Raw genomic sequence first — 12848 nt, 5'->3', positions numbered from 1 at the left:
TTCCCCAAGTTGGCGTGGCCTCTGAGAACATTTCCAACAGTCCTCTTTGCAGAAGGCATTCTGCACCTACAGCTGGAAGCAGGAGAGGAACCAGCCAAAGGACCTGGCTGTCTTGGCTGTACTCTGCCTTCTTTCCTTAGCTTTCCTAACTGTGCCTTTCCGGTGATTTTCATGTTTTCCCTTTCATTTTACTTTCAGAAAATCTCTGGGGAATGCAGCTTTTGTTCTGTTACTTCACACAATTCCCAGGACTGGGAATGAAAATTATTTCCTTTCACAACTTCTGGCTGAGTGCCTTTCACAGCCCGGCTGCGTTCTGGGGTGATTTATAAACTGCAGAGCCTGGGTGTCTTTCCTCCTCCCCCTCCTCCTCCTCCTTCCTCTACCCCTACCCCTTCCCCTCCTCCTCCCTTTCTCCTTCCCACCACCCTTTAAAACGAGGTGAGCCTCCAGAGTCAGGGTGTCAGCCACTGGGGCTCTTGTTTAGGCAAAGGCTCGGTGGAACCATAGTGATGAGAACTTGAAGCCATTCATTCCTGTTAGAAGACAGAAATAGGCCTCAAGGCCAAACTTACCTCTCTGAGAACAAATTTGACCCAAAATCTCAAAGTTTAGGGTTGGCTTTGAACTAAGAATATAAAAGCACATTTTCCAAACTTGTCAGGATTGTGTTTCATTTCTAGACTTTTATTCTCAAAGGGGTGATGAGGAAGAGACACAGCTTAAGAAGTTTTGAGCTGAGAAATGAATTCAAGTCACTTTTCTTTGCTGCCACAGAACTAAGTAGGGGGAAAATTAAGCCCAAGGGTTCACTTAACCTGTTACAACCAAACACAGAAAGCAGACGGCAGAGTGTCATTTGCAAGGTGATGTGTCTTTGTCGGAACTGAAGGCTGTCGCAGGTCGGCTGCCTCCATGGAGTCCCCATCTGCCCCTGCACTCCCCACAGGGATGGTTTCATCAGGAGCTGAAAGAACACAGAGGGGTGAGCAAGTGATGGAGCCTCAGACTGTCTGTCTGGGCCAGACCCCGGGGAACACGTGTGGACACTATGTGCCTCCTTTTCTACTCAGCGTGACCCTGGACAGGAAGAAGTCTTCACAGCCGAGGCCAAACAGCCCAGACAGACCACTGCCTTGTGGCTATTTGATTTCTTTGAACTGCCCTGTGCCATTTTTTTGGTCATGCCCAAATCTTTGCTTCTACATAAGTCACACAATAGCACCAAGCCTCCTTGTCTTCTGGCCTGTGACTGTGAGTTCTGAGCAGCAGACACGGAGGCTGAAGGTCAGAGCCAGCATTGCCACTACTTGCCCTGTAACCCTGGATAAGTTACTGAAGCTCTCTGGGCCTCAGTTTTCCTCATCTGAAAAATGGGAAAATAACACCTACCTCCCAGGGCTGTTATGATCATTAAACTAGATGATTTATACCAACTGATTCACACAATGCCCCACAGAGCACAAACTCAAAGATGCCAATTAGTATTTCTAAGCATGGGAGGGAACCCTGGGAGAAGGCCCTGGAGAAAAACTGCCTCCGGGACTGTGCACCAAGGCAAGAGAGAGAGAGTGGGATCAGAGAAGGAATGGGATAGAGGCTGGGTGGAGGACACTGAATCTATCTCCCCCCGTGTTCCCTGCAGTTTCCTTTGGAAGGGCAGCGTCTAAGATTTTAAAGTCATATATCATTCCCATTTCCTTTTTAAAAATATAAATCATTGTCACAGAGACATTCAAGTTTAGAAAGTCGCATGTGTTAGGTCTGAGGCTCCTGTGTATCTAGTGTTATAGAAAGTGGAAAATCAGGAGGGTCTCCTGTCTTCGGCCTTATCTTCCCAAAATAATGGATGACTTTTTTTTTCACTATTAGAGGCTGTTAGCACCTCAGACTTCTTCCTGAACCTGCATTAGTGATCAGTTTTGTTTTAAGATCCTAAGAGCACAAACGAGGAGACTGAAACAGGCCCCATTCGCTAATGTACTGCTCATTGAGGAATGTCAGTGATGACGTACATGTGGAAAATTTGGGGCTGCCAGACCTCTCCCCAGTCTCGTTTCAGTCTCAGACCCAGAATGAGGTGAAAATTGGAGAGAGGGCCCTGGAGCAGAGAAAGGGGGGTTCCTGGGACATGTAGGGCCGTGTCACTGAGGCAATTTCCAGCAATGATTTACAGGAAGCGTTTAGCTTATGCATAGATTGGGGCCAATCTGAGAAGGAATTAAGGTTCATGAAACTCTCAACTGTGACATCTTATAGGGTGTGGCCCAACCAGAGTTAGCTAAGTACAGATGTCATTAGCTATAGATTCATTTGATTGCTATTACGTATTCTCTGTCTCTCTCTCTCTCTCTCTCTCTCTCACACACACACACACAACTGAATTATATTCAGCAGTATTTTATGCTCTTTGGAAATTGTTACTTATTCAGATACAGGGTGTTTTGTTTTTGCTTTTTGCAGATTCTCTACTAATTTTGTTATTCCCAATACCCTCATCTCTTTCATTTTGAATTATGGAGTTTATTGCAGTATTGTATTTTTGAGATGTAAAAACTAGTATAATTAGAACTAAGTTTTTCAAAAATGGGAACATGCAGGTTAAATGATAAGGGTAGTATATTTGTGAAATTTGGGTTCCATTTTGTTTTGTCATCGTAGCAAATAGAGAAAAAATGAGTTGATTACAGATGGAAGTGTAATTTTTTTCTATTGAGAAGACTTGGTCATCTGCCTCCACATCCATCACCACCCATCAGCACTACAAAGGGCAGCTGAACTCCCCCCCAATACTCCTCTGTGCCCCAGTTTCTCCAGATGTAAAACAACACCACTCAACACATCTGTCTCCCCCTCAACTCAAAGAAATGTTATAAGAATCTTTAAGAGAAAAGAATCTCCACAAAAGTGTTGTAATCCCAGAACTTACTTGTTTTGTATCTTTGTAATTGTATGAAAAGTGGAGGTTACTCTAGTAAAAAATGAAAACTGAGCTGGAAAGGGCTGGAATTGCTAAAATGAGCGGAAATACGATAAAGGAAACCATTCCCTGTACCCAGCAGCTGTCAGGCTATGTTCATGATCTGCTCTTGCTTCCTGAGAGCACCATGATTTCTTTGTAACCAAGAGGAATAATCTATTTTCTGGCCTAACCTCTCATAAGGTATTTTGGAAGTAAGCTGAACACTAGGAAATAATATTTTACAGATCTCTTCATCTCCTCTTTATTCAACACTCTTTAATTTTTCCCCCTTGCATTTCTCTTCTCAGAAATGTCGCTTTTTAGCATTGATTCATCTCTCCTGCCTCATAGCACATTTTTTCTCTCTTCTAGCCTGACCATTTTTCATTTTTCTCACTTGTATCTTAACTGGATCTTCCATCTCCTCCATTTCTACTCCTATTTCCTTTAAATTCATTTTCCTCTTCCCCTTTTCTCTCCCTAAAGAGTGAACAGACAACAGACAGGACAATCAGCTAGGATTGTGCTGAGAAAATGAACTGACACAGCACAGTGAAAGCTGGACAAGCCAAACCTGACTCCATCGATTTGAGTTGACGCCTTTGACAATTCAAACAAGACTTGGTCAGCACAGAACCGCAAGGCTGTCATGGAATTTTCACACATATATGTTTGACATTCTACTCCAATTCAGTTCCACAGTCCAGATGGTGGAAGAATTTTGTTTACTTGAGACAAATTCTCATCCATCATCTTTTGCTCCCACAAGACCATTGCTCACAACCCCCAAGGACTGCCTATGAGCACCATCATTTTGTTACAGTTAATGCTCACTGTTGTGCACAGCTGGGAAATGTAGCCTTCTGGTTAATTACATTTTCCCATTAGTAGAACTTATAAGGTACATATTCCATGGGTTGCTGACATCTAGACACCTGGGATACTCTAAACACCAAAGCTAACTTGAACAAGTTTAGTCATTCTTGGAAATTTTAGAGGAAACTTCAGGACTCATGGAATATCAAGGGTACCAAAGATGTGTTGTAGATGTGGGTAGTATAAGATAATTGGGATTTTCATTTGGTACAATGTAAAAGTGGTTTGGGGGTATGCAATAGCACAAGTCACATGGGAAATAAGGGTACCATGTGAAGCACATTATATCTTTTTAAAAATTTCCTCCTCCTCAGTATTAATGTGTGTTTAAATGTTCAAAGGAAAGAAATTCATGACCTTCCAGATTACAAAACAGTATATGCATGACAATTCCACTTTTGTAAGAAAAAACATGTATGTATACACATACACACAACCTCCCATACACAAGTCAGGGAAGATATGACCCATATTTTAATAGTAGTCTCTCTGGGTGATGTAATTATAAGTGCTTTTGTTTTCTTCTTTTGGTTTATCTGTACTTATTAAAAATTAAATATTTCTTCTATAACACAAATAAACAAATAGTCTTTAATTGGACAAATCACATAGCTCAGTATTAAAATCAGCACAGAAATCTATCTCAATAGAGATCAAGAACAGATTAAATGAAAAGAATGGTTGCAGAAGACATCTTCCCATTTGGAAAACACCTATCACGTGAGATTGTCAAACACAAACTTGGAGGCTGGGGAGTTGGGGGTGGTAGTGGCTGCAGCGATAGCAACATGGAATGTGAGGAAATGCTGTTGCCTTGGGGAATAGAGGTGGGATGTGGATCACCACCTGCTATCACAGGCAGGTTCTATGAGTCATACACGATATGATATGGGGTTACAAGAAGGATTCTTGCATTTTCCATTAAGATAATCCCTTCATAGCATTTCTGCATCTGTTTCTAACTTTCTAAACAGAATAAGATATGGAAGACCATATCTTGGTTTCAACACTGATTATCCACAACTGGGGTGAAGGGTTTGGCCTGAGCCTGAAATCAGACACTCAGTCATCTCCAGGGCCCTGCACCACCATGGCTTCACCCCACCCATGGCTTCACCCAATCCTGGTCCTTGACAGCACAGGGCCTATGCCACCGTCCCACCTCTCTCCCCACCCTGGACTGGCCTTTGCTCAGTGTGGTCTCCACTTGTACAGAGCTCTGTACCCCTCCCGCTTGCTTCCATCTCAGTTTTCCCAGGGTTCACCGTCATCCCAGAGGAAGGACAGGCGAAGTGTGAACAGAGAAAAGACACACAAATTTCAAAAATGAAATTTTAGGGGAAACTCTACCAGTGAGTGTAGACTTCTACCCTAGTGATACAAAGAGTGCAATGGCATTTCCAGGATGAGGGGAGGGGTGGCTGTTCTGGGATCATCCTACCTGGTTGCCTCTTTCTATCCATGGGCAAAACAGGCCATGCTGTGCAGGAAATAAATTCCCAGCTTCCAGAAGTCCCCACATTTTCCAGACACCAGAGCAGATCCTTGCCTATTCTCGTTTCTGCTGTTGCGTGCACCTTGTGTAAGAGATTTTCCAAATCCCAGTGTGTGTTTCAGCATCGCTTGTGCCCACTGTCATGCTGGAGCACCCTGCACAAGGCTGAGATCCTGACTTCCCATGTGGATTCTTCTGTCCCGTTTGTCTGAAGCTCTTTGTAGGCAACAGATCATACTTTAAAAAAACAAAAAGCAAACAAACAAACAAACAGAAAACACCTCTGCAGTACCTCTTACAGTTTTGTGTTAAGACCCATATATTTGTTAAGCGAACGAATGCGCAAGTGACTCAGCAGTCCGCACACCTGACACTGCTGTTTTCAGATGCTACATAGTATCTCATCTATTTCTCAAAGCAACCCTGTGAAGAAGGCCCTCCATTACCCCTGCATTCAGGATAAGAAAAATGGCTTGAAGAGGACTTGCCCATAGTAACACACAAGTCACTCAGTGCCAGGACCTGGAATTCTGATTTCAGTCTAATGCTCTTTCCATCACGATGGTGATCCCCAAGCCAGTTGGCTCATTAGAATCCCCCATAAAGTTGGTTAATGAACCAGTCACAGCCCTACTGCAGACCTGCCAAATCCCTCTCAGGTGAGGCTCAGCCATCTATATTGTCAACAGGTTATTCCACAGATGATCCGGCTGCCCTCCCACCCATGCTGCCTGTGCTGACCATCTCTGATTTGACATCTGGTCGATGTTATCAAGGGTGTCAAAGCAAAACTTCAAGGCCAGCCCTGACACTGAAAATCCTATGTTCCTCCATTAGTCGCCTCCTTGTGTGTGAAGAGTTCACTTATACCTCCCAGGATCCTCCTTCTGTAGGAGCTAGGTTAACAGCTCAACTTCTAGAAAACCCAAGGTTAAAAATGGCTGTGACACTCATTAGCCCCAAGGGGGAAAGGTCAGCAAAGTTTGACAACCGCACTTAGGAAGGCCTGAGAGAGGCTGCAGAAAGGCCTAGGAGCTGAGAACAGGAACTCAGCCTTCCTTAGAAGCCTGGCTCCAAACCAGCTGGGCCCCCGCTAATTGGCCACGTCTGGGAAAGGTGCTCGTATAGTCACGACTCTGTAAAGCAAGGGGCAAGGGCCCTGGCAATTAAGTGACCACAAACCCATCCAATAATTACTCATCAGGGGGACTGCAAATGGTGGGAAAGTTCTTCCTGTTTGGAAGAGTGAGTAAAATTTGGAGGGAATCAGCAACCTGCCCCCCTCCAGCAGCAGACCACTAAAGTCTAACCCCATCAGGAGAGAGACCCTCACCACTCAAGTTCTCCAGAGGAACAATTAGGAGTTGCTTGAGAAGTCCCCCAAGCTGACTTAACCTGCCACGAACCCAGCAAGCAGACGCCCTCTGACTGTGATTTATAAGGAAGGGGTCGCCTCCAGAGAGGGGCCTGGGCTACTTGCCTAAGTGCTGTGTGCAGGTCAGCCTGGAAACCATTATTATCATCGTCAGGAGGATCAGTTAGGAGACAAGTTGAAGCAAGTTGAAATTTGAAAAACACATTAACAGAGGCCTGACGAGATGCCAGAAGAGTCTGCCAGCAGGGACAGCTGGAAGGCCAATTTCTGAGTCAATACTGAAAGGTGGTTGCTTAAATATCTGAGTCAACACACACTGATTTCTCTCCGGCTCAATACTCCCGTTTAATTGCACTGGGGAGTCTCTCCACTGACACATCTAACACCAAGATACATAGTTAAGTGAAAGAAAAGCACGTTATTGAAGTGCAAATGAGGTCCTTCGTGCAGCCTGCAGGCCTGGGTCCCGCTGAGCGCTCCCTACTGCCCTGGCTGAAGGTGGCTGGGCCTTGCAGGGACTCCATGTGGCCCCCTTTTTAAAGAGGGTCGAGAGACGGTGAGGCCCAGGCCTCAGCTGGCCAGCAGAGAGAAGTCTAGGTGCACTGCAGCTGCACAAGCTACCAAGACTCTCAGATACTTTGTCAGGATCCAGGGTCCTCTCCAGGGAGAGGAGGCCAGGAGTGCCTGTTTCCCACCCAAGAGAGCCAAGTCAGATGGAAGAATGTGCAACTGGAGAGCTATCATGTTTGGCAGCCAGGCGACCACCTGACGAGGTTGGTGGCAGAGATGATGAATGACGCAAGTCTTGAATGTCTGCCCAGCTGCCTGGAGCCTGGGAAGCAGGCTGGTCTCTGAGGAGTCCTGACAGGTCATGGCTACTGATGGAGACACTTCCCCATCGTGATGCCCACATAGGGACCGAGCAGGATGGCCCAGGGGTAGTGGCGAGGGTGGGGGCTCCCACAGTGACCGTCTGGCAGCCTTCACTGACTTCAGAGCTAAGCATGATATAGGAGACCTACCTGGACCTGAAAACCCATGAGAACCAGGACCTGAACCACAGTGAAGAGGCAGGGCCCATGAGCAGGTGGCATGAGTCCTCCATTGCTAAATTCTATGTCTGCTGCCAACTATCGGAGATAAGGAAGAAACCCATGTCGGTGGTAAACTCAAAACTCAAATTACTGGGGCACATTGTGAAAGGGCCGTTTCTGGTTCAGTACGTCTGGGTGTGGGTAGCTTTGGGTCCAATGGCACTCTGGTGCACACCAGTCTGTCATGCACCCACAGTGCGGGAGTGCTTCCTCATTAAAACACCTGCTAATCACACTGAACAATCAGAGATCTGTTCAGATGGGGCCCGGAGGATCTGAGAGAGACATGGCTGGGCCATTGTCAACCCAAGCAGTTCAAGTGCAGTGGCTACCACTTAGGGAAACTATGAAATTGTCTTGGTCTGATGCTTAAAACTAACTCACAGGGACCTGATCTGCCCAAGACAAACAAGTCTGAAATGAAGATCAAATGCTATTTCTTCCACTTACTAGTTGTGGGACCTTATATAACTATTGTGTAAATAAGATAATGTGGGTAAAATGCCTGGCACAAAGTAGTTGCCAAAAAAAATGCCAGTTCACCCCCCAAGTTTTCCCTCAAATCTGAGGTGGCCTCAATTTTTTCCTTCTCTAGTTGTCAGTGTTGCTTTCCGTCCAGGAAAGCCACAGTTAGAAGAGGTGCTGTGAAATTTTTGTCTCTCACCTCTAAGCAAGACATCCAGCTCTGTTGGTCCCTGTGGCGGGACCTCCCCATCTCCCACCCAGCAGAAGTGTGAAAAATGAATTTACTCATCTTCCTGGAACAAAAAGAGTTTTAAGACCTTCCCTTCTGAGCTGTTTATGGAACTGCCATTTAGGAATTCAAATGGCAGAGCCATTCTCCCTCTGAAGGTCCCCAGGGAGCTCCAGCACCTCCTCACCTACCCCTTATTTCATGCTCATGCTTTTTTGCATGTCAATAAGCGGTCTCAAGGCCAAGACTGTCCTAGGCGCCCATGCACCTGTCTGACTTCATCCCTATGGCTCCCTTCCTCTTGCAGCCCTTTCCAGGCACACTGGTCTTCTTGTCTTCTGTGAACTTGCCAAGGCTGTTTCTGCCCTGGGCACAGTGTTGCCTGGAAGCCCCTATCCAGGTAGCCACATGGGGGTTCTTCCTTCATCCAAGTCTCAGCTGAAATGCTGCTCCCTCTCAGAAGGCTTCACTGGCCCTCTATCAGTTTTATTTTTTTTCTTAACATTTATCACTACCCGAATGATCTTATTTGTTTAGTTACATGTTAATTGTCTCCCTCTACTAAACCACAAGCTTCCCAAAGGCAGGGACCTCATGTGTTTAGTTCAGTAAGAATTGTGGATCCCTGGACAGCGACTAGATGCTTAGTCCGTTCCTGCAGCAGCAACAGCTTTCCAAGGAACACGATCAAATGGATCTATGAGTGTTATAATTCTATCCTGTAATAGGTTGGACAACTATTCAGGGTTTTGGGCACTGCCAGAAACGTGCAACTCCAGGAAGGAGAGGAGTGGGGGCAGGAGGGAAATGCCTCCAGGCAAAGGCAAAAACTTTGCTTTGAGCTTCTCATGTCCCAGAATTCGAATGTCCGTCTGACCCCAGGATCAGAGGACAGAAGCTTTGCTCTGTCTCCTCTCACCTGAAATGAACAGAAGGCTGCTATTCATTCCCTCAACCTCAGGTTCTAGGATGAAGCTAGAGGGAAGCCTTCGGCCATCAGGGCAGTGCCAACACCAAGGGCTCAAGCAACACTCAACTTTAGAGATATTGTCTAGTAAAGATAATGAGAGCTGGACTTTTTATATGGATTATTAAGCTGTTCTAACTCATCACATGGATCCTTTCATTTGTCTTAAGAAATTGCCTCAGTGACTAGAGATGGTTTTTAGAAAATGCGTGAGATGTGATCCCCTCTAACAAACATACACTGTGGCCGAGCCTCACTTAACTCCACACGGATCACCTAGCATGGGGGTTCTAGAAAGGGATGGGGGAGTTGCTGCTACAGGGGTTCCTGTTGTCCACCCATCCCTGGTTCTTCATTATTACTTTGTGACTCCATACTCAAAACCAAGCCTTGTCAGTCCTGAGAATGGCTCTGGCTCTGAGGGAGCTGAATGACTGCCAAGGCCATCCAGAATAAGCATGAATTAAGCAAACCCTCCTGTCCCTATGATCCTCAGGACAAAGTGGAGAAGAGGGTAACTGGGCTACTCTGCGGAAGTGTCAATGCCCTGAGGTCTCTGTAAAGCACCAGATAGTGCAGGAAGAGGAAGTCTCAGCTCTCCTTAGTAAGACAAGGCAAGCTACTGAGGGCCACACTGTCCAGAGAAACTTCATTTGGTAGATGCACAGAAAGTAATACGTTTTTCTGCTATTAGAGATTCTTTTGGAAGCGAGTATAGAAGGCCCTGCCAGAATGAGAGCCCTTGGGACACCTGGGATAGGGGTGCTCAAAACAACAGTTTATTCAAAATACAGAGAGCAAGTCAGTAGCATCCTGCCCCAGAACCCCAAACACCAGCTGTGCTATCCCTTCCCAGCTCTTTCTCACTGCCCATGAAGTGACCTCTGAAGTGTCCGATTGTCTTTAGGAGCAACGCAGGGCCGGAAGTATTTTAGACCAGGCCTGCTGTACTCACCGTCTGCGTCTGCTGTGTCTCTGTCGGGGATCAGCTGCTGACTGTCGGCATAGCTCATGACAGTTCTCCTGTCTTGATTTCCCTGAGCACTTGCTCCTGCAAAGAAACCGTGAGAGGAAGGAAAAGTGAGGATGCTTGCATGAGTGGGCTTCATGGCGGCCGAAGTGGGAGACTTTTTTTGGATGCCTCTGAACATCGGCTGCCCATGGCAGGTTTCCCACAGGTGCCCATCATGTGAAGGACTGGATGGAAGTTCCAGCTGTTGGATGTCGTGCTAGGGAGGGTGAAGGACATTTAACATGTTTCATGTACTCATTGCCTAGAACGAGGAAATGTACTGTCTGAGAACAAAGTGGAGGAGAGGACGCTCATTTAAGGAAGAGCTCTCCTGGACATTATCCTTTCTTGTTCCTTTCACCTTCTGGGTCTCTTTGTGCTAGGGTGGAGTGGGGCACAAGAAAGACCCTGTAGGGCCCTTTCTTCTGCATTGCTTTGGTCTTAGACATAGTTCTTAATGCTGACTGCACATTAGAATCACTGAAGTGCCCTCACTCCTGCTCCTCCCTAAGTAACCATCCCCCATGGGAGATAATCTGAGGGAATAGACCCATGTGAAAAGACTATCAGTGAACATAATAGTGTTTCCATGCCCCCCCCCCCCCATCACTGTCTTTGAGAGGCTCTATCTTGCCTCATGGAGCTGTCAGTGGTCACTGGGAGAAAACACTCTGGTCCCCGGAAGTTAATGGGGGTTCCTTAGGAAGCAGTATCTGCATGAGGTCTCCCCTGAGAGTGCCTGGCCTTCCTGCTGGAGCTCCCCGCAACCCCGCCCCCCGCCGCGCTGCACTCAGGGCAGATGAAGGCAGGCAGGGAGAGACAGACTCACCTTCCCCCAGAGCCTGGGGGCTGAGGCTCACAGCAGGAAATCCAAGGCTGCTGGGGAAAGGGAGAGGGGACTGGGAAATGCACAGAAGCATGAAAAGAAAAGGGTTGGGATCCTTCCTTCCTGGGACCACATATATGTTTGTGCAGTTTCCTCTACATAGAGGCACCTGGCCAAGGGTTTCAGGGTGAGGACTGACCTCAGCCCACACAGAGGGTTGCCATTTTCCTCTACGATAAGCCATGTCTGGGGGCTGTCGACCCCATAGCCCACAAAGGGGTCCTTGTTCTTAATTTGCAGAGACACTGATTGGGGCCTCGGGGGATGGGGGCTGCTATCTGCTGCCCTCCTTTCACACCCACCCTCCCTCCTCTTTCTCAGGCTCCATTCTGAGGGCTCCGGGTTAAGGCACCCTTCCTCACTTTCTACTCGGGGTTGCTTTTCCCTAGCTCAGAACTGAAAGTGGGTTTGATTCTACTGACTCAGACCTTGCTCCAGAATACTGTTTCTCTAAGAAGTGTGGGAACCCTCAGCGGACGAGTGGGAGAGAGCAGTGTGGGGTTAGAGCCAGGCACAGCTGAGACCTATCTGCCCTGTCCTGTGGCAAAGCCTCCAGCCCTGCCTTCCCCTCTCCAATGATCACGTGGCATGATGCCCTCTCCCCACTTTACTTTGTCCATTTCTTGACAACGAAGAAGAGAAAAGGGGGGAAAGTGATTTGTTTTTCTAAGACCAGCTGAGCGAGCACAAAAGAACCAGCAGGTAGGCAAGTGTAGGAGCAAAACTGCAAGTTTATTTTGGTAACCTAAGGTGTGGGGAAGAAGTCTGTCGGCCTCCCGCAAAGAAGGCCGACAGAGTCCCCCCATCGTGGGGCTCTCGGGCGGGGTTCCTGCATCCCGACTTCAGTGGGGCTGGAGGAAGGCCGCGTGGCTCACTGGTGGAGAGCGGCTTTTCTAGGAGTGGGAGGGCAATAGGCGGGGCACGGGCGTGTCAGGGGCGTTCCGCAGGTGCGACCAGGTAAATCTTGGTCTCTTCAGATTGACGTCACCTGGTGCATGCCCAGTTGGTCTGCACCTTCCTGGGTCGCCGGCTGCATTTTCGCGCGCGCGGGAAAAGTTGGGAGGGGGGAAATGTTGGGAGGGGGGGATGAAGAACCCGGAAGTGCACCATCTTGCCTCCGTTCGTCCAAACAGAAAGTTTGTTTGATTTCTCTCTAGAAACCTCTGTGCTGTGGGGCTGGCATGATGGTGGGTGGGAGGGAGCGGGAGATATAAGTGGATGAGATGCCCAGAGCCTGGAAATTCTGGGGCTAAAAGCTCTAGTGAGGACTGCTCCTGGTCCTTATTGCCAAAGTTATTTCTCGTTTTTTGTTTAGATTTTTGTATCTCAGTGTCTACAGCAGTAAAATGTGGCCTAAACCAACTATAACTCACAGGGATACTAAGGTGAGCTGATATTAGAATGAAAGCATTATGACAACAATTTTAAACATTCTTCAAATAATCCATCTTTTCTTTGGGATAGTCCCACTTTAAAAAATAGTCATC

At 47.2% G+C, this 12848-nt stretch overlaps 1 protein-coding gene across 1 annotated transcript; it reads right to left on the bottom strand.

Moving 5' to 3' along the window:
• Nucleotides 1-666: 666 nt before the first annotated feature.
• On the bottom strand, nucleotides 667-10662 carry LOC105509727. Its single transcript, XM_011939148.1, has 2 exons — nucleotides 10419-10662; nucleotides 667-967 (listed from the first exon to the last, which is right to left on the bottom strand). Exons 1-2 carry the CDS (start codon nucleotides 10612-10614, stop codon nucleotides 822-824), a joined length of 342 nt encoding a protein of 113 aa, XP_011794538.1. The 5' UTR covers nucleotides 10615-10662; the 3' UTR covers nucleotides 667-821.
• Between the last annotated feature and the right edge of the window lie 2186 nt (nucleotides 10663-12848).

Source organism: Colobus angolensis, unplaced genomic scaffold (genome assembly GCF_000951035.1).
Source record: "Colobus angolensis palliatus isolate OR3802 unplaced genomic scaffold, Cang.pa_1.0 Scaffold101, whole genome shotgun sequence".
NCBI classification, from domain to species: Eukaryota; Metazoa; Chordata; class Mammalia; order Primates; family Cercopithecidae; genus Colobus; species Colobus angolensis.
Note: the sequence above shows the minus strand (reverse complement) of the source record. Positions and strands in the feature narration are given on the sequence as shown.